Source organism: Phalacrocorax aristotelis, chromosome 10 (genome assembly GCF_949628215.1).
Source record: "Phalacrocorax aristotelis chromosome 10, bGulAri2.1, whole genome shotgun sequence".
Taxonomy (NCBI): domain Eukaryota; kingdom Metazoa; phylum Chordata; class Aves; order Suliformes; family Phalacrocoracidae; genus Phalacrocorax; species Phalacrocorax aristotelis.
In genome coordinates, this window is record NC_134285.1 from 17,605,036 (window position 1) to 17,629,132 (window position 24,097).

Consider the following 24,097-nt stretch of genomic DNA (forward strand, 5'->3'; position numbering starts at 1 on the left):
ATAACGACGCAAGAAAAGAATGTGTTATCGACCGTACACAGAATGACACTACTCTCAGAAAGGGGAAGAGACTGAATGCAACACTTCTGCCATATCCATATCTGCCAACTATTCAGTAACAGGAACACGTGATCAGCAGCTGGCATATTTGTGTTATATACTCATTGCTATATCCAGTATCTCTAAGCAAACAATGCCACTATCTCTTATAACCACTGATCACAACCACCTGGGAATTATGAACATGTTTGTATTATATGTAATATTAGAGAGGGTAAGACAGCGAAAAGGAAAGATAAAGGGAAGGGAAGAGAGAGAGAGAGAAGGATAATATACAAAGATTTGTGGGAGTGAGTTTGAGATGGTATGTAAACTCATGAATAGCAAAGCCATAAGCGGGCTGTGCAGACCATACTAGCTTACTATGCAACCAACAATTCTCCATGTGAAGTGTTTTACAGAAAGCGTTCTTCATTTGTTAAAGTATTCTGCCTCTAAATCCATATGCCTTAGTTACCGGAAATCAAATCACTGAAGATTCTATCAAAGAGAAAGTTAAAACAATTTTACAAAAAATAACTAAAAACATTATTTCTAAGAATGTGGAATCTTATTTTCCACTGAAATACACACTGCTCACTTCTAGAGGTCTATTTCTGCTCATTCAAATGGCCACCGTCTCTAGTTCTGAATAATGATGCAGCAAAAAGTTTTATATCTCATTACTAAGGCAAGAATATTAAACTTCATTTGTGTCTTTTAAGCAATTTAACTGTTCCCTGTCCCAATCAACACATAAATTACCAGAAATATATCTGAATTGACTTCTAAAGCAAGTAAAACTGGCTGAAGCAGTCCAGGTAGTTACTAGTATTGCCCACAGCTGTCAAATGAGTTTAAGGAGCACAAAACCCACAATCACATTGTTGTTACTATCAATTTACAGGTACTTGCAAACTTCCCCTTCACTTCTTTATGGAAGATTGTATGTCTAATACACATAAATCACTAAAACCATAATTTATCCCTCCCAGTGTAGGCACCTCCCTGAAAGGCCCAGTCTGGGAGCGCAGGTGTGTGCGTGTGCTATGTGTCTCTCTCACACACACTCCTAGCTCAGCAGAAAGCTATTCAGATCTTAAACATTGTAAGCTGTACTGCAGCAGTACCCCATTCCCTCTGAACTAAACTCCAGGTGCTCTCTAGCTCTTAACTGAGGACCCTAAAACTAATGTAGCAAATCGAGGCCTAGTCAGAATGTCAGTAATTTTCACCCATTGATCTTATATATTAGTCCTCCCCAACCTTCAGTCTGTAAAAGGGACATCAGCTCTGCAAAGCAGAAACTACACTTATGGTTAGTAAAACATCTACCACATCATGGTTATTATAAACTAGCTATTGTCCTTACGACATGTGTCCTTATTTACAACAGCCATAACCAAAGAGCAAAACTTTGTATTATACCTGCAGATTATATATATTCAATATTGTATTCAATATTGTATTCAATATTATATTTCAATAGATGTTAAGATTTGTATAGATTTGGACTACTATTTAGACTCTGCAACAGTCTCAGACTGTTTCACTCCTTTAACATGAGATATAAAATACAAAATCAGGTTGACTCCTTATTATGAGGCTACTCTCTAACAGCCATCACTAAATACAATTCTTCACATACACCTTCTCTCTCCCCCTCAAAAGTATTTGTTGTTGCAGACCAAGTGTGGTCATAAACTGTTGATGGTTGATGCCAGGTAACAAATTTGCCATCCCACATAATTCTTCATTTCAGTAACATTCAATCAATCAATATATTCATGTCAAAGATTTGTTAAGCAAAACTGGTCTTTAACTTTTAAGAAAGGAAATGGAATATCTTAAAATCCTTCCATATATAGCTGATACAGTGAGGATGCAGAATATCTGCTTCTTCTTTGAAGAAGGCAACATTCAGGGGAGGAAAAAAGAAAAAAAAAAAAAGATACATTAGAATACAATTTCCCCAAGGCAGACTGATCTGTTTGGTGTCCTCTATAATGCAGGCTTTCTTGATAGACCTTTGCTCGTGCAGGCATAAAAACTGTTGCCATAGATGCAAGCTCACCCTGCACCTGGGGAGTTGGCAGTTATGGGGAGGCTAGAGGAGTCAGTTTCTATGTGTGGGTTGTTTTTTTTTTTTTATTTCCTTACTCGTTTTTTCCAAAGATTTTTGCTTTTTCACTTCCTGGTGCTTGTTCCACAATTCTACCCAAGACGCATTGAAAGCAGGAGAGAAAGAGAAAGAGTCAGCAGCTGATCAGACAGGTGAAAATGTTGGGGGGAGGGGAGAAAAAAAATTGAAACAAAAAACCCACCCCTTCATCTCAAAAAAAAAAAAGGCAGCAGAAATTTACAACTACTGAGTGAAGGGTTAATTAACACCATTTTACAAGAAATCAATGTTAGGAATCGAGCACTGCATCATCTCATTTACAGAATTCAAAAATTAGAGATGACTTCATAAAGTGAACCAACTAAGAAAAAGCAGCTATTATGAACACATATAATGCAATTAATCACCTTTCATGAGAAAGGCCTTTAAGATTGTCAGATATTTATTCTTCCAAAACATAGGCATCACAGAAGCTAATTAAATATTTTAATGTCTCTAGTTTAAATCATTGAAAGGAAAAGGCATAAAAACAAGCAGCAGCAATTCCAAGAAAATTAAAACTGTAGGTTAACACAATATTTAACCAATATTATATCTTAAAAATTATCACAAAGTTTACAAGTACAGCAAATTATCTTTGACCTGGCAGCATTCTTAAATTATTGGCTCTGACTATCAACCAGTCCTACATGCAAAAAACTGAACTTCTCTGCATCCACTTCTTCCTATCAGGGTATAAAGAATGCAAAATAGGGAAGAAGAAGAAGAAGAAGAAGAAGAAGAAGAAGAAGGAGCAAGATATCAGTCGTGCTTAATGCCAACTTCCACAGCATCCCAAGTCAAGGAGTTCCATAAGAGGATACAATGCAGAGAAAAGGAAAGTCTGAAGTCTGAGAGCACTCTTTTCACTTGAGGCTTAGCCCTGAGACAAAATAGTGATGATGCATTTGCACTTTTCTGTAACTCACATTCCTCAACCCTCTGAAATGCAGCCATCTTTTCTGCTGAGAAACATCAGATCATTCCAGGTGCTGGCCTGTTGGCCCAAGGAAACAATGCAAGCTGACAAGCTCGACTGACTCTGAATGCTGGCACTGTCCTCTCTCACTAGCATGGTTAAAGCTGGGAATGTTACAGAGGAAGATACTCTTAGAAAAGCAGCAAAGGGAAGGAAAAAGCAGTACAATATTCTTCCATTGCTCTTCAAGGAAATTTGCTGAGCAACCAAAAAAGGCCACTTGAAGTGTGTCAGAAACCCATCCCACCCTGCAAACGGCAGAATTTAGGGCAAGACAGGCTCTGAAAAGGTTCTATTTAGCAAAATGTCTACTGGAAAAAAAATTAAAAAGGCTAGTGTTACAATTGTGGAGGAAGGCTCCAAAGTATTATTGTTAAGCATATCAGGAGCAAGGCAAATGTAGCCAGGGAGAAAAAGCTAGAAAGACAGCTGCTAGCCAACTGATTTCTATATCTGCTTCATGATTGATGGATGTTCCTTCAACTTTCGTAAGTACACAGATGGACAGGATAGAAGTGCTTATGGATCCAAACAGCATCCTATAGGCTTATCTAGCTGAGCACTCACTGACACAAGTAACAGTCTCTTTAAGAGGTACTGAATTTGTTTGTTAAAGGGCTTTGAAAACATCTGACCTCTTAAGTGCTCAGTCTCTATGGCTTTACTTTAAAAACCACCAGGCTGAAAGCTACAATACCTGCTGTTAAAGTACTTTTAGCTGACTTGCCTGTTAATTCAGGGTAAAGTACAATAGCACATTAAAAACAGACTAGATTTTACTCTCAACTACTTTGACAAAGAAGAAAAGGAAAACCTCCAATAAACTTAACGGGCATAAAATACTACACCTGTGACTTTATTACATGAGCCCAAACTAAACAGGACAGCAGGTCCAGAAATGATTTGATGCTAACAATGTAGGTAGCATAATCTTTTCTGCTTCAAAAAAATGTCAGAGTCATCTGCCAGCATTAAACAATTATTTAAAAGGTAATAATGGAAGCCTCAGTAAGTACCGACATTTTTATTAACAGTTACTGCAAGTACGCAGTAAAACCAAACTAACCACTAACGTAAAGGGGAAAACTATTAACTATCAACTTCAAAGCCACCAGTGTCCTAATAAAAAGGCCAACACTACAGATGATGACCCTGGAAGACAAGAACCCCAGAAGTAACAAACAATTGGTGATCTTTTAGGAAACAAAGTATCAGAAGCATCACCTTTACAATAAATTTCCTAGCTAAGCAATTAGGTACTAAAGCACAGCAAAGACCAATCCTCAACTGATAAAAATCCATCACTCTCCACCTCAGAAATAAGAGTTTTGAATACCAATGGCCTTCCCTGTTACAAGGAGGCATCTTACATACTTCAGAGAAACAATAATCTTTCCAAAAAGTGATGAAGAAAAGGTCAAGCAGGAACACACCCACCCCGAACTTTGAAAAATTCTGAGCCTCCTGGCCATTGTTTCTGTAGTACAAGAAAACCGCACACATTCAGCTACCATACCTCTGCATCTCAGAGATGAAGTTTAATCGCCACACTTCATGTACGGCTATCGCAAACAGTGCCATACATGATTTTACTCCATCATGCTGATGATTCACTTTTCGTTCTAGTATTTTCTCTTGTAACTAGTTCAAAAGGTTAACAGCCCAATTTGTATTTTGTCCATACAATACCAACAGATTCATTGAGAGTTTTATTTACATATCTGCAACCTGAGGCTGTAATCACCATCCAAACTTCATAGATTTAAGGTGCTGCTGAGGTTTAAAGGGACCTCTGGAGATCATCTAGTCAAATCTCCCTGCTCAAAGCAGGGCCAACTAGAGCAGGCTGCCACAGGACCACGTCCAGTCAGGTGTTCACTATCTCCACAGATGGAGAATCCACAGACTTTCCAGGCAACCTGTTCCAGCGTTAGATCATCTTCACACAAAAACATTTTTTCTCATGCTTAAATGGAATAACTTCCAAATACTTGGTTATTTCAGCAACATGTAAATGTTTACCAAATGCTTCTTCCCTGAAGAAATTAGTTTGAACAAGAAAGCCTGCATTTCTCTACAGAAGAGATTTCAGCCTAGTTATGACTAATTCTGGTTCTATATATCCAAAGTATTGTCTTATAATGAAGCTTCCATAAAGGAATTATAATAGCCAAGCAGCTTTAAATCATCTTTCTGCAATGCAAGAGGAATTCCCTTTACTTCTAGATCTCAAGGGTCAGATGAACACAGACACTACGATGCTTTTAAAGCAATTTCTTGAAGACTAACTTGCATACTAGCTCATGGTTCTTGATGACAGACAAAACCACTTCGAAAAAAAGACTTCAGAAAAAACAACAGTGTCTTTCGAACTTTGATCAGTTTTGGTGAAACCATATCCTTCTTGTAACTTAGCTCGATAGAAGACAAGTGGAAATCATTAAAGCATCAGAGCCACAATAAGAATTTACCTGTTGCCTGTCCTTGACCACTGTGAATTGTTTAAGGATACGATTCTGGCAACAGTAGTTAACGTAACATACTAAGTAGCACTTCTTTTGGAACGCACTTCTTATAATGCCTCACAAGCATGGACAGTCTGATCTCTATGATTTCCATTTCTATGAGGCTTGAATTTCACCTGAGGGAAAGGAGCAGCCTCAGCAATCCAATCAAAAGATCTCCCTTCATTCTTTAATAGAACACTGGCCTAGCGTCTGTTTTATTCTTAGTTGTGTCAGAAGCATACTTTCCTTTTTCTTTTCTACAGAAAAGAAATCAAGTACCCAGAGCTAACCAAACCACTAAACCAAAACGCTGGAAATCTGAATCTCTTTTAGCTCCCGACAGATTTCCAAAGAGTGTACAAAAGACTAGTTCCTGAGCAACGGCCTCCATAGATTACCTCTTGAAACAAGAAAGCAAATCAAGTCAGAGGGGTTCAGTATCAGTTCAGAAGGACTTGACACCACTCAGCCTGCAGCTATTATGTGGGTGTAAGAATGAATATCTGCACTCCTGCCACATAACTGCCCAATACACATATTCCCTTGTCTTACACCACATACTGCACGTGCAGCCACACAATAGCACACTGCTTTCAGGAGATTAATCTTTCATACAATGATTCCATTAAAAAGTTATTTTAAAAGGGCTATAAGAAGCAATGGCTAAAATTTAACATGACGTATTTTTGGAATTGACAAAGAATTTCTCTCATATGCTGATGGTACTTTTCTTTTGTTTATAATCCACAGCAGGTTGGATGCAACCAAAATATTTTTTTCCTTCCCCCCAAAACAAAAAATCTGTAAAGCCCTTTTTAGGTAAAACAGTTTAAAGCCTACCTCTAACTTTTTCCCAGACATAAGGAAAAGCTACACTAGCTAAGAAATTTAACTGGGAAAATTTCCAGTGGCCAGCCTAGCAGATGCTGTTTAGGACATGCATTCTATTTGCTATTGCATAGAAGGAAGATCCATCAGCCCTGCTTACTGAAACTGTAACACTACAACCAAAATCTTTTTGGCAGCTTCTATTATTAACAATAAGCAGACCCTGGGTCCCACTTCTATCAGAAGTGCAATCTATGCAATCTAGATTATCCACAGGTAGTCAGCAACGATTATAAAGCTTTTGTTTGATGTAGTACCTTCCCCAGTTGCCCTTTCCAAAGTCCTGATGGCCCTGTTTCCCTTTTGCCATTTCCTGTTGCTTGAAACATCAATCACAGAGCAAAAAATAAAGCTGTCTGAAGTGCAATGAAATTCAGAAACAATTAAGATCAGAAAGCTTCTGGGAGAAAACTGCCCTGGATAGTTTATCCAAGAGTAGAGTGACAACACATATGATTGTTCCTTGTGATCCAAAGTGTAAATGAAATATGTTACAGAAAAATGTAGTGTGTCAAAATGGGGAGAATGCAAATAGAACAAAGCCAAAACAGAAGTCCCTCCCGCACTTCACATGCACCTCAATACACACCAATCGAAGCAATAAAATTTTCTTCCTTTAGACTCCTTGTGTCAAACTCCCTTGGCCCTTTGCCTGCAGGGCTCGGTGCCTTTGGCATCAGCTGAGGTACTGGCAGCTGCGTCACAGGTTTTGGATCCGCTCTTGGGGATGATGCAGGATCCTTGCCAACTGGAGTGACAGATCCATCCGTTGGACTTCGTTTTCTCTTTTCTGGTTCTTTAAAGAAAAAAAAACCAAAGCATTAAAAAAAATAAGGAAAAAGGAAATGAGAGCAGAAAAAGGAAGATGAGACAGTCTCACCTAAACCATCAAACCTGGCACTGAAACAGCTCAGTCCCATATTTGTTCCCATAGGTCACCATGGCTTGCAGATAGTCTGACACAGTGGTGGAAACAGCAGATGAGAAAGCCAGAGTGCTGGTTTTGGGATACTCAAATTATCTCCTTCCTGTATACTTGGAACCTAGGCATCTTCTTTGATCCAGTCACTGTAGCATCTCCTCTGCTCAGTTGTGCAAAATTGAACAACTCTGCCTAACCTACCAAGAATATCTCTTCTAGGATACACATAAGCTCCTCTCACAGTGAAAAAGTGAAAAATACAATCATATTTCACAGGGAACCCTCAATGAAACTTCATTTAGGGAAAAAACCCAAAAAACCCTATCAGCTATAGCTCTTTCATCATTCTCCAAGACTTCCTATAATCATATGTCCCTAAAGGATTATTTCTCTGTATCAAATTCGCAGTTTGAATTACAGCAAAACTTTCAGAATAGAATAATTAAAATTAGGTTTTCCATAAAGAACCTCCTGCAATCCTGCACAAACTGTTCCAATAGCTGATGAGGCTAATAGTCAAAATTGCTTATCCTAATATATAAATGTGACGTACCACTAGACCTTGTGATACCTTTGTCCAGTAGATTGAAGATTCTGCTATCAGCAGCACCTTTCCATTTAGATAACTGAAAACAATCAGCACCTAACATTCAGCAGACTGAACACCTCCATCTTTCAGAGTAGAAGTGTTTTCCCAATTCCTTCTAGGCCTTTTCAGAAACCTCCTAAATTTTTCAAGATGCAATGACCAGAACAGGAAGCACTACCTGTGCTGTGGGTCTTGTCAGTGACATATCCAGAGACAATACAATAGCTGCATCCCAAATCTATATTCCCAGGTTTACACAGTGTCCCCCTCTCCCATTTTTACAGACACAGTAAACAGTGGGAATTTCCCACACAGCTGCCATTTTCAGAAACACTGCTTCCTAGGACATAGCTCCCAATCTTGCTATTATTGCCCACTGTCCTTGTTCCTAAACACAAGCTCCTAGTTTGCCCATATTAAAATAAATTAATCACAACCATGCTTCATTAAGATTCAGCTGCCTCTAGACAAACAACCTATACCCATCATGTCCTGTTCAAATAGTATGCATCATATGCAAACTGAACAATTTTAGGATTACTAGATCACCATTATGTGTTAAATAACATTAAGATAAGCACTAATCTCTATAAAACATTTCTAGAAATATCTAGATCAACTCATGGAAAACAGGTAAAACATTAAACAGCTAAAATTTGACTATAAATCTAGATGTCATACAATAATGGGAGAAGTCCTTCAAAGACGTATCAAAGCTTTAAAAGTTTATATCAAATTTTGTCTATCGTGACCACAATTAATTTACTGGGTAAACTCTACTTACCATCAAATTATGGTATCTGGCATTATATTAGCAAGACTTCACTCTATAACCATTGAGTTTTACAACAGCCACTCTATAATTTTGCTCAGGATCAGCGTCAGACTAAAAAGCTTATAATTACCAAGATCAGCCAGTTCCCCACATTCAGGACTGTTACAATAGCACAGTCTTCCTTACCTTCCACAACATTTTAATGACAATTGGAAATTAAGACCTTTAATCCACAGGGCTTCTAAGCCAACTTATAAAATCCCTGATGTAAGCCACCCAGAACACCAACTATAAAGCGTTTAGTATATGTTACTCCTCTGCTATAACAAAATAAATAGCTTTCCATCATCTGAGATTACAGCTGAGTCAGATATTAAGCAGAGAGGTTTTTGTCACCTCTTGCTCTTTCTCCTTACGCATGCATTTTCTTATTTTGCATTAAGAATCAGATTTTAAGAAAAAGCTGGACAGTAAAGAGGTATTTTCAGACTTTCCTCTCCAAGAGTACTTAGTGATTATAGGAATCATTGGGTAATGCAGAGTGGTTGGTGAGATATAAGTCTCACATGGTTCCACATTAGAAAACTCCCCCTCCCTATTCAGGTTGTCTGCAATAACTTTCCAAGACTGTGGTTGGGACAGTGTTAGTTGAAGGTCCCCGCTCAGAATTTCCACTTGATCTGTAAAAGTCCCAGGTTTTGTATCTTGCTGCATAGTTTCAATTTTCAATCAAATCGCAGTATGGCCATTATTTTGCTTTGGTCTGGTTACATGTGTCCAGGAGAATGGTTTCAAGGTTTGTAAGGTTTCAGTAACGATGGTACAGTTCTCACCTGTTTTAAAAGTGTCATAAAACCCCTGAAATGTCAGAAGACGCAGAACAGCTCCCTTCACAATAAGGATCTTGTTTGGTTCACTGTATTCTCATAAACATTTTTCCTACCTTTGTTGTAATAGTGCGTATGTGCTATCTCTAGCAGGCCAAAAACACTGGCCATGCCTCCCAGGCCAGCATTTGCGTATGACTGCTCCAGGCTCAACACAGTGCACTTCAGCAAGTCCAGCATGCCTTTATAAACCTTGCGGCTGATCTCCTGCAATGAAAATCCCATTAGTGTCGCTATTTTGGAAGCGAGAAAGTAATTCAAGAACATAAATTCCAAAACTACTGTAACATCAACATTTAGGAGGCAATTTAACAAAAACTCTCTATGGATAGAGCCTCAGCAGACACTAGGTATGAGGACCCTGCTATGTTCAGCACTGACCACATCCTGTATGACATCCTGTCGAGCATCTTCTTCTGACTGGATCACGCGATTCAGCTTGCTTAGTACAAAGACGCGGAGCTGCTCACTCTCCAGCAGGCGTCGGACTCTCTTCATGTTCAGCCAGCCAACACCTTGCCCATCGAGAACATTGTGTACCACCTCCTTCAGGAACTGCTGGTTCTCACTGACAGATTTAAGAGGAAGCAGGCAAAAGTTAGCCCTCTGCTTACCTTGGCTTGCATGGAAAGAGAGATATGGCCAGGACGCACACAGAAATGCATTTCCTATCAAAGCTAAGTTTACAGGAAAAGAAGTTCAAATCTAGCTATGCCTGCTGCTGACATAACTGGAATGGTAAGAAGGGAACTCCTGTGCAACCTACTGCATACCCCCCTGTGAACTGCAGTTACTGTTCTTGCTTGTCTCCCAACCACAGCAGCTCAAAGTAAATTTCACTCCACCCATGACTGCTACATAAGAAAGGGAGGAAAAGCCCAGGCACAGGTCAGGTAATGTTTACTTGCACCATTCTGACTCCCCTCCCAAAGGTGAGAAAAGCATTTCTTGTGACTTCATGGGATCAAACTACTTCATATGACTCAGCTGGTTCCCTGCATGGTGCATTAAAATTCCACTGGCTAGACTAGCTTGTTCAGAACAGACTCAATTACAAACAATAAATACTGAGCTAAAGTAGGGACTTAAATTTTTTTGGATCTCAGACAGAAAGAGGATACATTTTGGAGCACAGAAGAATATGTAAGTGTGCTGTTAACTATAAGTCCATCCATACAGAATCTTCTCAATAATACGTGCAAGCTTGGGGCCATAGAAAAGTACTAATTAGTCTTCAACAGCTAAATTTCTGAGAAGACATTGGCCAAGTATAAGACCACTTTAATAACACTTTAGACTCAAAAAGCAATGAAAAGTATTACCTGGAATTGCTAGTTCGTCCCTGAGGCGATGAAGACTCTCTCTTCACAGTCGGGCTGTGCTTAATCACCGAAGACTTTTGATCCACAAGGGCTCGTCTATTTCCTACACAGGAAAGGAAACAGGATGAGAGGAAGCGGTGGGAGGAACACAGTCTGATGCCAGGACAGTAAAAAGCAATGCTAAGGTTGGCTAACAGACCTATTCAGATTACAGGTAACAGACTTCAAACAAAATGGAAACTCCAAAAAAGCAGCAGCGTATATCATATTCTAGCATCACACATCGGCAGAAAACAGTAATGGGAGTAATGCATAGAGAAAAAGAGAAGATAGTAATGGGAGCAGGAGGTGAAAGGCAGAAAACATTTGGCTGATCTGCATGCAGTTCCACAGCATGAACCATCTCCATATTAGTCACTATATGTAAAAGCATAATGCACCAGGGGTGACTAGTATAGATCATGTGGTACTGGTTACCCAGTGAGAAAGGTAGCCCAAAGTCAGGCATAGGGAATGCTGGAAATTGTTATATCATGCACAGCTCATGCTGTAGGGAACCCACCTTCATTGCTTACTGGGCCAGCTTCAGTAATAATCTCCATTATAGTATTTAACCCAAATACTGGGACACAAAATATACAATTAGTAGTGTACTACAATATCTACACTCCCCACCATCAGCATCAAAAGAATCCAACTAGCAGCTTCTTCCCAGCCCTCCCTCAAAACAAAACCCAAAAGACACTAGAGCAGGAAGGATGCTTGAAAGCCCAAGACAACAAGGGCCAGAGCAATTAATCTCAGAGAGAGTGATTGACTTGAAATTTGGCATCATGGAACCGATGTATTCCATCTTCAAGGACACTGTTGCACATACTGTATGTCAAGGGCACTATCAAAAACATTCTGCATCACTGAGGAAAAAATATCAATGGATATGCACAAAATAAAAATTAAAAAGGAAGATGGAAAGTGATCAAACAGCAGCAATGAGATGGCGTCCCAGCATCATTTCCCATTACAGTTCGAAACACAGGGTACCACACACACTTGCTAAGAACAAGTTAATGCAGCAATTTTATACCTATACAACAGAGACAAAAACATTTGAAAACCAGTGAAGTGCCCAGTGGGAATCACAGTGAGCCAGCATGCACACATAAATGAACACCAACACACACAGACTTGCACATGCATAAAACAGACGGAGCTACTCCACAGAAATCCCATCCTCGTATCTGCATAGTGACATTAAAGGCCCTACAAGATTAAATAGTCAAGAAAAGAACACCAAAGTGCAGAAGATGAGGCACAAAGCATGAATGTGGAGTGGCAAACCCCATCACTGTTTTCTTCCAATGCATGGAATCAAGTCATTAAGTTTACCCATGGAAATAACCCTGACAGGAAGCACGTTTCATATCCAGTACAACTGGACATGAAAGTATAACCAACTGGTAAAAGGTTGTCAAAAACAGCTTTGCAGAGTCTCTGCTAGTGTTTTTACCATACCAGTCCTGTTCCTCCTTATTTTACACACAGGGAATGATTACTTGTCTCAAAAACAAAGTCCAAAGCAGAAACACAAAACCCAGCTTTTGGCCTTTGTTTCTACGAGGTCAAAGGTCAGCAAAACATCATACCAACCTTCATCCATATCCCTTCCCACTTCCAGATTAAAGTAATCTTTACCGATGAAAATGGTGAGGAGGAAAAAATAAATTTAAAAAATCAACATATTAAAACAAAAGCAGTAAGTTCTAATCAGAGTAACTCAGAAGGTAAAATAAAAGCTTTCCCCAGTTTAGCAACTGAAAAGGTCTCAACACTAAAACACTGGCACGTGTTCAGTCACTCTTCTGTTATTACATCTTGTACAAGGACAACTAGGCTGTCTAACTCCCCACGGTAAAAGGGTCATTTCTCTAGTGGCCATTCAGACATGCCATCTAATGATACTGCAGAAAAATGGGAGATGTTCCAATGAGAAGGTTGTGCACATAAGTTAGGGATCGATCTTCACTCTGAATGAGCTGAAGTATGGTTATAATTCAATTTTGATCGGAAATTTTCTATTTTAATGAACTGAAAAGACTATAAACACTTTTGAAACCCATGTAAACTGCAGTCTCCATGGGAAGTTGGCATTATCCCCACTTACAAATGCAGCATCATTGCTCTAACAAGCTACCTAAGGCTAATCATTACGATAGTGGCAGTACAAAAAGTGAGACCTACCTCTTGGTTCCCACTCTTTACACTAAGTACTTAAAAATAAACAAAACAAAATACAAAAACAAAACCAACATTCACAGTGTATCCATTAACAGAGGTTGGCTAGCCAGTCTCCCATCCCAACACAGCCCAATTGCTGGGAAGAAGTCTGACTGAGAAATATCAAGACAATTTACTGTCTTGATACTTAACACAGGTACTACCCAAACTACCAAAATATATCACCCCCAGGGTTCCTGTTAGGTTAAGACCTCAGGCTGCCAAGTCAGAAGAACTGTAAAGGCTGTAGAAGACAAAGGGAAAAACGGTTACCTTTCAGGCTGGGAAAGGGAGTATTCTTGTCTCTCCCAACTTTGGTTGGTAGGGCTAAGTTGGACAAACTGAAACTTGTGCTGTGGTTTCTGTACAGGCTGCCTATGACAGAAGAAGAAAACAACTAAATGCCTAATACTAACAGCACACACCTGAACTTCCTAAACTTCCTGTAATTCACTTTTTGTTCCAGACCCTTAATGATGAAGTAGTTCTTTTTTACCCAAAAGTCTCAGAAGCATAATATCATTTCATTTACATTGCAACACCACCTGTAATCAGACTATTGTAAATTGTACAAAAACGTAATTCTTAGCTTTCACGTTACAACCATTGCTGTTGTACCTTTGAGTCTTAAATGTAACACCTATCTTCCTGCACTTAAACAGGTAATCTCATGTCAGCTGTGTCTTCTAGTTTGATCCTCTTTTTAGGAACAAATGAATGGTAGAGGCCACATGAGAAAACAGGATGACAGAAGACCTCCAAAATATGTAATTCTGAAGGAAGGACTCTGCACTGTGTCTTGTGAAACACTAAATCTGCCACAGAAGCAAGCTTTAAAATAGAAGCTTTCAATTTATTAGGAGAAAACCAAAGTTCTCTGTAGTACAGACAGATCTTAATGCAATAATGCATTGTCATCTGGTTAAGCCTGTAGACATCCTGAAACCATCTCATGTAGATCAACAAACTGATTAATGCTTCAGGATGTTATTTTGAAATGTCAGCATACTATTTCAATTTGCTCTGGTACTTTTTTTGCAGCCTTATTTTAGTAACAATCATTTTACCAGAAACATCTAATATACTTTCTCCACTGCTGTAAACTTCTTGCACTGCTCCCCACTATTGTGCAAGATTCAACCGGCCATATCTTCTTTCATTCATTAAAAAACTCTAGATTACTTTGACACCTGTGGAATTATATTAAAATACAACTGACATTAGGTCAGCATAGTCAAGAAATTGAATTCAGCACCTAAACACCCAACACGGTAGCATGGAAGGCACGTTGATGGCAAGATTTTTGTACCAACCTCATGAAATTGCACATATTTTTGTTTAAATGAAAGAATTTCTGGTCTGTGCCTTAACTGCCTTATAACTCAAGGGCCTAACTGCATAAGTAAAGTCCTTCTTACTGAAAAATACATAAAGCAGTAGTTATCAGCAGTGTAAGTCAAATAGGTCCTGTGGCTCCCAACATGACTTCTGGACAGCTGGTAACAATTTAACAACGAAGTTATTCTCTTGACTAGCCATCCTTTTATTCCATCTTTCTGCAAGCTCTAATATAATACATAAAACCAGCTTAATGAAAGTACATACTTGCAAAAGACATGATGCCCCCAAAACCTTCACTGCTGTTGTTGGAGATAGTAGAGTTTGGGGAGCTGGCCCTGGAATCTGAATCTGCATCAGAATCACTGGCCAGTTTTAAACTGTTTGGACGGAGTAACTTCTGAGACCTTTAAAGAAATTAAGTACAAACATTATTAGCTTCCCCCCTTTCCACCCCAAATCAACACTTTATATGACTGTGAGAGATTGATGCTGGTCTCATTCCACATCAGTTTTCACTACACTACCCTTACCTTGTGGGAAAGACGAAAAAAAAAGTAAAAAACAAGATAATTGAAGCATCTTTGTATTCAGGCTTTTATTACCTTCCAGGGCATGCTGAAAACTTGTCTGCAAAAGGGCATTGGTGGATTTGGTTCTGCTTTAAGAGCAATAAGAAGAAAACTCAGTGACATCAATCACTATAGTATCTTTTCCTCAAGACACAAAACTTCACCAAAAACAACCCCAATTTGCTCAAATGTTTCCAGAAATCAGTAGGTAATATACTAGAATGTTTCTAGGAAGAACTGATGATTTTGTTAGCTCCTATTGCTTACATAAAAGCAAGGAACTGAAGGAACTGAGCAAATGCCTTTACTGAAACCAGAAGGATTTACAGAATTTCAGTATTAAATGGAAGTGATCAACAATACATTTCAGGTGCAAAAAGCATTAGAGCGAATGAACGTTGAACTACATTAAGCAGATGGAGACTCCAACAGTGCTGTACAGAAGGGTAGGAGACAAGGAGGACTCGCCTGCTTCCATTGAGATTCTGGTTAAATCTTGGGGTGTAGCTCTCTTCCTGCTCATCATCTTCATCCTCCGTAGGAAAGCCGTACTGTGGTTCAAAGTATGGATTGTCATACTCTCGCTTTCTCACTACCCCTTCTGAGGAGCTCATGCTGCCAGCTGCACTGCTGCTCTCTCGACGATCCAAACTTATCTTGGGAAAGCTTGATTGCAGCGGCAAGGAGGAGAGATGGTTTGAAAATCCAGAAACCAACTTCTCTTCCATTTCTGCTGAATCTGCTGACTCCTGTGGACCAGTCAAATCATTGATCTGTTCTCTAATTTGCGTTACATACAACTGAGGGGCAGGACAAGAACAATTATTTCAAACTGGGAAGTCTGCAGGGTCCTTGCTGTTTGTTACTAGGCCCCTACCCCATCCTCACTACCCATGGCTCTAATCTAGGATTCTATATACACTGCAGTATTTGTACACTGTTCTAGAGACTTACTCCCCTGTAAAACAGATCTTACTGGCAAGTGTTAGCTCAGGAAAACGGCTCTCCATTACCCTGTTTAGTGGTTATGCAAGCAACTCCCTTTCTTCCTAAATGATCAAATTCACGAGTTTCCCCACACCACTCGCCATTCCTCTAATGCATCAGGTCTTTCCAGACATTGTAAAACTAATTCCTGCATTTACAACCTGGACCACTGCCCTCTGTTAATGCTGCGTTTTTCAATGCTTGGAAGATTTTACGTACAGAAGTGCCCTATCCCAGCATAAGACAGTACCAATAAATTCCACCTTGCTCAGAAAGTCCAGAAAGAGCATGCAATCTAATCTGTGCATGGTTTCACAGTCCTATTAGTTTTCGCCCTTCTCAGAAAGAACCATGTGCATTCTCCCATTCTTTATATCCCAATATGGTCATCTTGGGGCTGAACTCATCTCAGCACTCACATGATTCACTCCATGGATGACAGTGCTGGGGCTGCTACTGGCTGTAGTACTGGAACTTGAACGAGGCTGGTTGTTCTCTTGGGAGTTTTCACTGTCCATGGCCTGTTCATCCAGATCCCCTGAATATTCTTGAAAATCATCAAATTCCACTTCACTAGCATCACCAAGGGCTGCGTGAGTCAGGGGGTCAACATCTGCAAACACATCATTTTGCATTAAAGAACACTGCCTTCCTCAGCCTTTTGCCCATCTAACTAAAGTTGCCTAGCAGATGAGGACTTCTCAGCAGAATAAACTTGTATAAAAATTGAGGTTGTAAAAGGCTTTTGGAGCTTATCTATTCTAACTCTTTGCTCAAAGCAGGGGTAACTTCAAATTTAAAGCAGGTTGCTCAGGGCCTTGTCCCATTGAGTTTTGAAAGTCTCCAAGGCTTGACATTCTACTGTGATCCTGGGAACTTGTTTAACTACACTAACCATTAAGATATTTTCCTTATGTCCAAGCAGAACTCCTTTTGTTGCAACTTATGATCACTAGTTCTTGTCCTTGGGACATAGGAAATGTGTTGGCATTCCTAGATTTAGTTTACTGAAGAAAGTGAGAGTTTCTCACACGAGGAGCTATTGCTGCAGCCTCCATATAAGCCAGAGAATGTTTTTTCCTGTTCCCACTAGGATAGAGCGACTCATTAAAGCCAGCACTGAGAACAATTATGCGGGGGCAGGAGAACCTCATACTCTGCTGCCCATATTGCACAGTATCTACTGGCAGCAGCAGGCTGTTCCCAGACCTAGTGAGCAAGTTTTGTTCAGCAGCACCATTTCTGATCTTCCTCCTCCCAGTGTCCTTTGGAGGGCATTGTTTATAAACAGGAGAAACATCTTTTTTCAGCCCACCCCTGGATATTGAAGGAGGAGTATAGAAGACACTTTCACCTCAGAGCAAGACTACAATGGAAACATACTTTGCTCTGATTCAGGGACTTGGGGGAGGCATTCTTCCCACAGTGCAGACGAATGGGAAAGAGGAACCTGTGTGGACCTTGTGAAAGTACAGCTCAAAGTTACTCACTTGGGGTATCGCCATTAATGTCACATTTCATCATCTCACTGACAAAGTCACCGAGGGAGGAGTAGGAGGAACTTGAGTCATCATAGTCAACACTGTCACTGCCACAAGAGGTGAGAAAGAGAGATGAGTGGCAGCATAACAGCAACAGCAGGGCCTGATGTTTCAAAAAAGTGAATCAGCATTGGTTTTTTGGGCCTCTTAAAAAGCTCATGATATTACAGTCTCTACAAACAAATTTCTGCAAGGGTCAGAAGCCAACTTCATGAAAGGTCAGAGCAAATAAAATAACTTTGAGGTATGTCAAAAGACATATGGAAAAACATTTATATACTTTCAGCAAAGTTGGTGAGGTCAAGCGTAAGTGAGCAGGGAGTACTGCATCAGTTCTTTATGTTTATGTGTGTGTGTAGGACAATTTCAAGAGAACTGGAAATCACAAGTAAAAGCATTCCCTTTCTATAGTAGTGATAAATCCCACTCTGTCAGGGCCACTGGTGCTGTGCAGAATGCAAAAGATGTGCAAGTCCAAGCCTAAAAGATCTCACAGGCTAGCAGAGAATGAAGGATAATAAAACTAGACGCAAAACTCTGGGAAATATGGCCAAAACTACTATAATAAAAAAGTTTCCTCTCATTTTACTGAGCACACAATGAGGCCTCAGGCAGTGGGTAGTACTAACAAGCTTTGCATAACTATGTGCACTGAGTAGAGATTTGAAAGACTGGTAGGATGGGTGAGAGTACTTGTAGTACTGCAATAGAAATAACCAGAAAAAGAACAGCATGGAAGGAAAAAGCATTAGGGTGGGAAGAAATACCAAGTGTCAAGTGGTACACAGGTAGCAAAAGAAAACAGGAAAATACAAATGGGGAATCACATTAAATGAAGGCTTGAGAAGACACTAGCAAAGGGTTAAGAGGTTGCTGCGATGACAGAGCAGTAAGATAATTTACTTCAGTGTCAGTATTCTGCCCAGACAGAAGAAATTAAAGAGCAACCTGGCAGGCTAGAGGAAAAGGCTGCAAAAGAGAAGTCGGAGAGGCCCAGCAATCTGCACTATTATGTGACTAGGGTTATGCTCCCCACTAACCTGTCATCAGTGGGATCAGAGTCTGTTTCTTTCTCTACTGGGACATTCAGTGCTTCAGCCAGCTGGGAATTACTGTCATAGACACGATAGTGGATGGGCTGCAGCTGGTGAGCATACCACTTCGGTTTGTCACCAATCAGTGCTGGGTCAAACATGTCTGCACAACAAAACAAGGAGAGAATTAATTTAGCTCATTTATTGGTGTCAAAGGCTTCCTTCACAGTAAGACTACCCCCTACTAAGTCTTGCATAAAGGAAGGGACAGTCTGTACTCCAAGAAACCTATAAGACCAAACAAGACAAGGGGTAAAATTAATTGGAGGAATGAATGGCTAATACCAGGTCTAACTTGCTAGAAACACATGAGGACATACATGAAAACAGGAAAACGCTCCTTCAGCTGGATTTCTTTCTCCAGCAGGAATAACATGGTGTAAAACTAAGTCTTTCCCTAGAATCTTTCTGCTTTTTAAGTTCCTGCATTACATCCAAGTGCAGGAAAGGCAAGACAAAACTTACTGTTATGAATTCTTTGGAAAGCGTAGTTAGTAGGGTTAAGTGACCATTCTCCAAAGTACTCTACTGCCTGTGTTCTGGAAAGCTTATCTGCAAAAGGTGTTTGCTTTGGCCTAGAGGCAAGGAAAGAATTTGCCTGGAAGGCCACCACCGGTCGGGGGAAAAGACGAAGAGTGCGAGTATGCATCTGGAAACCTTGCAAAACATTTGGCGAGTTGAAGAATCTCACCATGGCAACCCTAAAAAGAAACAGAGGACAATACATCAGATAAAACACGAAGAACACAACAGAAGAAAAGACAGAGAGGCTTTAAAAGGTATGCAGTAGGCAATGTTTCAAACCTTTGAAGAACAGTAACCCAGTATGAAAAACTAAGTCCCCTTAGAAAATAGTTGTCTTTAAAGAAAAAAAAACAAACCCACACCCCAGGAAATCACTTTGTTTTAATTCACCACCTCAATGCCAAGACCCACCCAATGAGGGACACCATTCTCATATCCACTAGCTGAGGTGACAGCTACACCTCTGGTTTTTTTTTTTTGTAGTTTAAGGATTGTGATTTAAGCTGAGGATGCAATATCAGACTGACAAGTCCAGATAAAGTGGATGATCTACAGGAAAATGCAAGAAACAAAACAACCCCTCAAGATACATAGTTATGTTCTTGATAGATCTGAGATAAACACTAATTTCTGCTCTTTTTTCCCCCCATGATGTAAAGTAGAACCTGCAGTAGAACCCAGAGGGTGTTGCTGCCACCACAGGACCCATGGAAGTGTCTGTGCTGCCTTCAAGTGCAAACTTTATGAAGATTCAACACTACCTTCCTGTTCAGCCTCACCTGGTAGCCACATCCACAGAGTCCACATCATTTCCATAGATTAGAGGGTTGAATTCTGTGGAGGGAGTGGACTGCAAATCATTCTGTGGTCTTCCCAGCAGCAGTGGCACCTCCTGCCCCTCATGGAACTTCTCTAGATTAAGAATGGGCTGAGTATTCAGACTCATGCTGGCCAATGCCTAACGAAGAACATGAAGCACACATTCAGCAAGAAAAGGTATTCAAAGAACGAGAGAGATCAGAACTACCCTGCCCTCTAGGCAATTGCAACAATCAGGAATGCTCCATTAGCTTGTCTTAAACCATCTCCTACACTGAGTCAACAAATATCTCCTGGCCCTCCTTTATGTAGATTGTCAGAATGATCTCAATGCTGAAACAGTTGTTGAGCCAGCCAAGGGGTAGCAGAGAAGTCCATTTTGCTAGATCATTCATGACATGAAAACAGATAGTCCAGATTGGACCACTAGTAGTATAGCACTGTGTACAACTTATTGTAGAGTTATTCCCATGTGTAACTTGGACACATCTTGGGACCTAGAGGCCTTGAAACTTGCCTTCAACTTGGCTATTCAACCAGTGACCTTGATATCCCAGGACAACGTAGAGTCACCTTTACACAGGCATCTGCCTGTATCCCTGCAAACCTCCACTTCACATCTGAATGAGGTCTTCATCTCTCCAGAAAGCTACCATCCTCTTCGACCCTCATAACACCTTCAAGGATATGTACTGGAGCAACACAAGTGGTAAATCAGTCCTGCACACCCAGACCTATCCTAAATCTTCCTCATTTCTTCCATTTGCCCACCAAGTCTTCAACTTTTTATTTAAAAAATAAATAAATTTATAAAACAAAACAAAAACCAAAACTTCAAAGGAAAAGGGTAAAATGGAAAAGTGAGGGGAAAATAATAAAATAAAGAACCTTGTCAGGAGCGAGCAGCTGTTTCTGAGTGATTGTAGTCATGCTAACCAGACACTGGACGCAAGATGGAAGATCATATGATAACACCAGCAGCCCATCAGAGCCAAGACGAACACATGACCACAGAGAAACAGATGGAAGGAAAAAAACATCTATTACTACCAAATATCACAAATGAGAGGAAATAAAAGGGACCACAAAATAGGCACATCTTGGGAGACAGATCTAACTGCCCCACCCCCAAACATTCACATCTGGCCACTCTGGAAAGTGGAAAGGGTGCTGTCCTTATTGATGCAGCTAAGAACTTTCTACTGCAGTTTAAAAGCAGATATCCTGAATTCTATTCAGTGACACGAAGACCCAACAGCACACAAAAGTGTTAAGCTTAGTGATGTGGGCCACAATTAGACTCCTCTACTTTGTACAGCAAACAGTAGCGCTCCTTCTCCTTTACCAATGATCAACTCTTAATGATAACAACTACAGGAATACATAGGGATGTAACCTGAATTTGGGTGAACACTCTGAGAATTTTAAATATATCTTCAAGGAAATTGCAATTTCGTCTTCTGATACCCAACTTTGCCCTAGTGAAAGAGTTTCACTGAATAGTGCCCGAAATTGCAAGGGGGTGAGGCAGAAGTCAGGGGAAGGTGGATCTAACAAAACTCCAAAGCAACACATCGCTTCCATCTGTGCTGACAGCAGGTACTGGGGTATCACAGAGGTTACACACTTTGCTCTCCTGGTCTATGAGGAGAAAGAAAGAGCAGCACTCATCGCATTAGTAACACACTTTACCTTTAGATACTGCATGCAGCGTGCATAAGGAAAACAGAAATAAAGAGATAAAACCTGCTTGACACGATCAGCCAGGATGACCCAAGCTGATTAATGACCTGAGAGGAGAAACTGAGACCTCACACCAGAGCCATGAATGGAGGGGAAACAAAGATGATCATAGGTTGATGGATCAAGTCAGAGTTTACAGCCCACATGGCAAATGTAAAGGAGGAATCTGGAACTTTCTGCACCAACTGGAAACAAGTTAGCCTTAAACAACAGTAGAAAACAAACCATCTGTTGTGTTCAGGAGCATTTCAAATTATCCCTCACCTGGCTAAGAAATTAACTGCAGTTACAAGCCTTAGTGACCACTCACTTTTCCAAATCAAAAATCTCCATTAAGATGGAGAAGTAACAACAGGATACCTACCACTTAACTTCTGTATCAATTGATACTGCTTTTCAAACTCAAAATGCTGTTGTATTCTAACATGGTGTCCTGGTTTCAGCTGGGAGAGAGTTAAACTTCTTTGTAGTAGCTAGTATCGGACTACGGTTTGGATTGCTGCTGGAAACAGCGGTGATAATGCGGAGATGTTTTGGCTGTTGCTAAGTCGTGCTTACACTGGTCAAGGACTTTTTCAGCTCCCCATGCTCTGCCGGGGGCACAAGAGGCTGGGAGGGGACACGGCCAGGACAGCTGACCCCAGCTGACCAACGGGATATTCCATACCATATGCCATCATGCTCAGGATATAAAGCTGGGGAAGGAGGGGAGAAGGGGGGGATGCTTGGAGTGATGGCATTTGTCTTCCCAAGTAACCATTACGCGTGATGGAGCCCTGCTCTCCTGGGGATGGCTGAGCACCTGCCTGCCCGTGGGAAGGGGTGAATGAATGCCTTGTTTTGCTTTGCTTCTGTGTGCAGCTTTTGCTTTACCTATTAAACTGTCTTTGTCTCAAACCATAAGTTGCTTCACGTTTACTCTTCCGATTCTCTCCCCCATCCCACCAGGGGGGAATGAGCGAGCGGCTGCGTGGTGCTGGGTTGCTGACTGGGGCTAAACCACGACACATGGGGAATGTTCTAACTGGCCAACTATACAGAAGAGGCATCTTAAACATGTTGACAGGAAATTCCTAGTCCTGTGCTTCCCCTACAAATTACAAAGGTGGAAGCAGCAGATACAGCAAGAGGTGAAACAGATAACAAAAATTACAATTAAGTCGTCTGGAAAACAACAGAGAGATCTGAAACAAAAAGAAAGTCTCAGATTCAGCCTAGCCAGGAGAAGACAGTGTTAGAAAGTCATACAGCTCAGGGAGCTCAAAAGACTCCCCTGTATCATTGTTTAATCAGCCACCCTATTGATTAGCCGACCTCCACATTCTGAGAAGCAGACCTCTCCAGGACCAGCCAAGAGTATTCGAGTCATCTGATATGTTTTCACATCCATCTGACATACCAGGATACACATGTGCTTTTAAAACATTTTGCTTTACATTTGCTGACTTGCATTTTTGTCCAGTATAGCAGAAGAGCTGTGGCAAGACTACACCCCTGAGGTCCTTTCCAATCTGTGATTCTGTGATCTGCTAAGTTCTACTGAATCTGAGTCCTTTCCCCAAAGTGCTTATTACCTGTTTCAGATGCTTTTTCAGCTCTGAAGCTTCTGGTTCTGGCAGTGCTGGCAAAGATTCTGCATTTGTGGGAATGATCACCTGGAATTAAGCACAGCAACAGACTAAAAATTCCCCAGCTGTAGTCATTTCCAAACCAGAAACTCCTGGATCTCCGGTACTCCAGAGATTAACGAATAAAAGCCACAAAGTCAAACAATAAAAAAACAACCCCACACACAGACACCTGCATCAGTACTTTGATTTTCACTTCTTTATGGTTGTTATTGTTTACAATATCACAAACAATGGAGGAGTTACTTTATTGTGTACCACCAAAAAGAGAAGCTTGAATGAACCCACACTCATCCTTTGGAATTTCCATCAAGTAGATGATGTTATACACATTTCCCTTGAAATACCCTTGCTCATGCCCCATTAGAAACCAGGATACATAGTCCCATTTGAATCATGACAACCAGTGCGGCTGGGAGGCTCTTATATCAGGTTCCTTGGGTAGGGCTATAAGAGACAGAGTTACAATTACTCAAGACCGCTTAACCATTTGTTTGAGGATTTATC

At 40.5% G+C, this 24,097-nt stretch overlaps 1 protein-coding gene across 16 annotated transcripts in view; it reads right to left on the reverse strand.

Annotated features, from left to right (window-relative positions):
• MADD (MAP kinase activating death domain) overlaps window positions 1–24,097 on the reverse strand; it is a 74,818-nt gene that overhangs the window by 28,781 nt on the left and 21,940 nt on the right. For 2 of the 16 annotated variants that reach the window (XM_075105400.1, XM_075105399.1), the window contains exons 7-22: window positions 23,537–23,617; window positions 21,108–21,161; window positions 20,180–20,358; window positions 19,341–19,576; window positions 18,822–18,978; window positions 17,731–17,828; window positions 16,660–16,853; window positions 15,722–16,053; window positions 14,949–15,088; window positions 13,617–13,718; window positions 11,632–11,691; window positions 11,070–11,172; window positions 10,129–10,315; window positions 9,804–9,954; window positions 7,164–7,370; window positions 2,200–2,253 (exon numbers count right to left, since the gene is read on the reverse strand). In XM_075105400.1, coding sequence (XP_074961501.1) covers window positions 2,200–2,253; window positions 7,164–7,370; window positions 9,804–9,954; window positions 10,129–10,315; window positions 11,070–11,172; window positions 11,632–11,691; window positions 13,617–13,718; window positions 14,949–15,088; window positions 15,722–16,053; window positions 16,660–16,853; window positions 17,731–17,828; window positions 18,822–18,978; window positions 19,341–19,576; window positions 20,180–20,358; window positions 21,108–21,161; window positions 23,537–23,617 — 2,335 coding nt within the window. The remainder of the gene's footprint in view (window positions 1–2,199; window positions 2,254–7,163; window positions 7,371–9,803; window positions 9,955–10,128; window positions 10,316–11,069; window positions 11,173–11,631; window positions 11,692–13,616; window positions 13,719–14,948; window positions 15,089–15,721; window positions 16,054–16,659; window positions 16,854–17,730; window positions 17,829–18,821; window positions 18,979–19,340; window positions 19,577–20,179; window positions 20,359–21,107; window positions 21,162–23,536; window positions 23,618–24,097) is intronic. The other 14 variants (XM_075105409.1, XM_075105402.1, XM_075105405.1 and 11 more) reach the window with 8 other exon arrangements.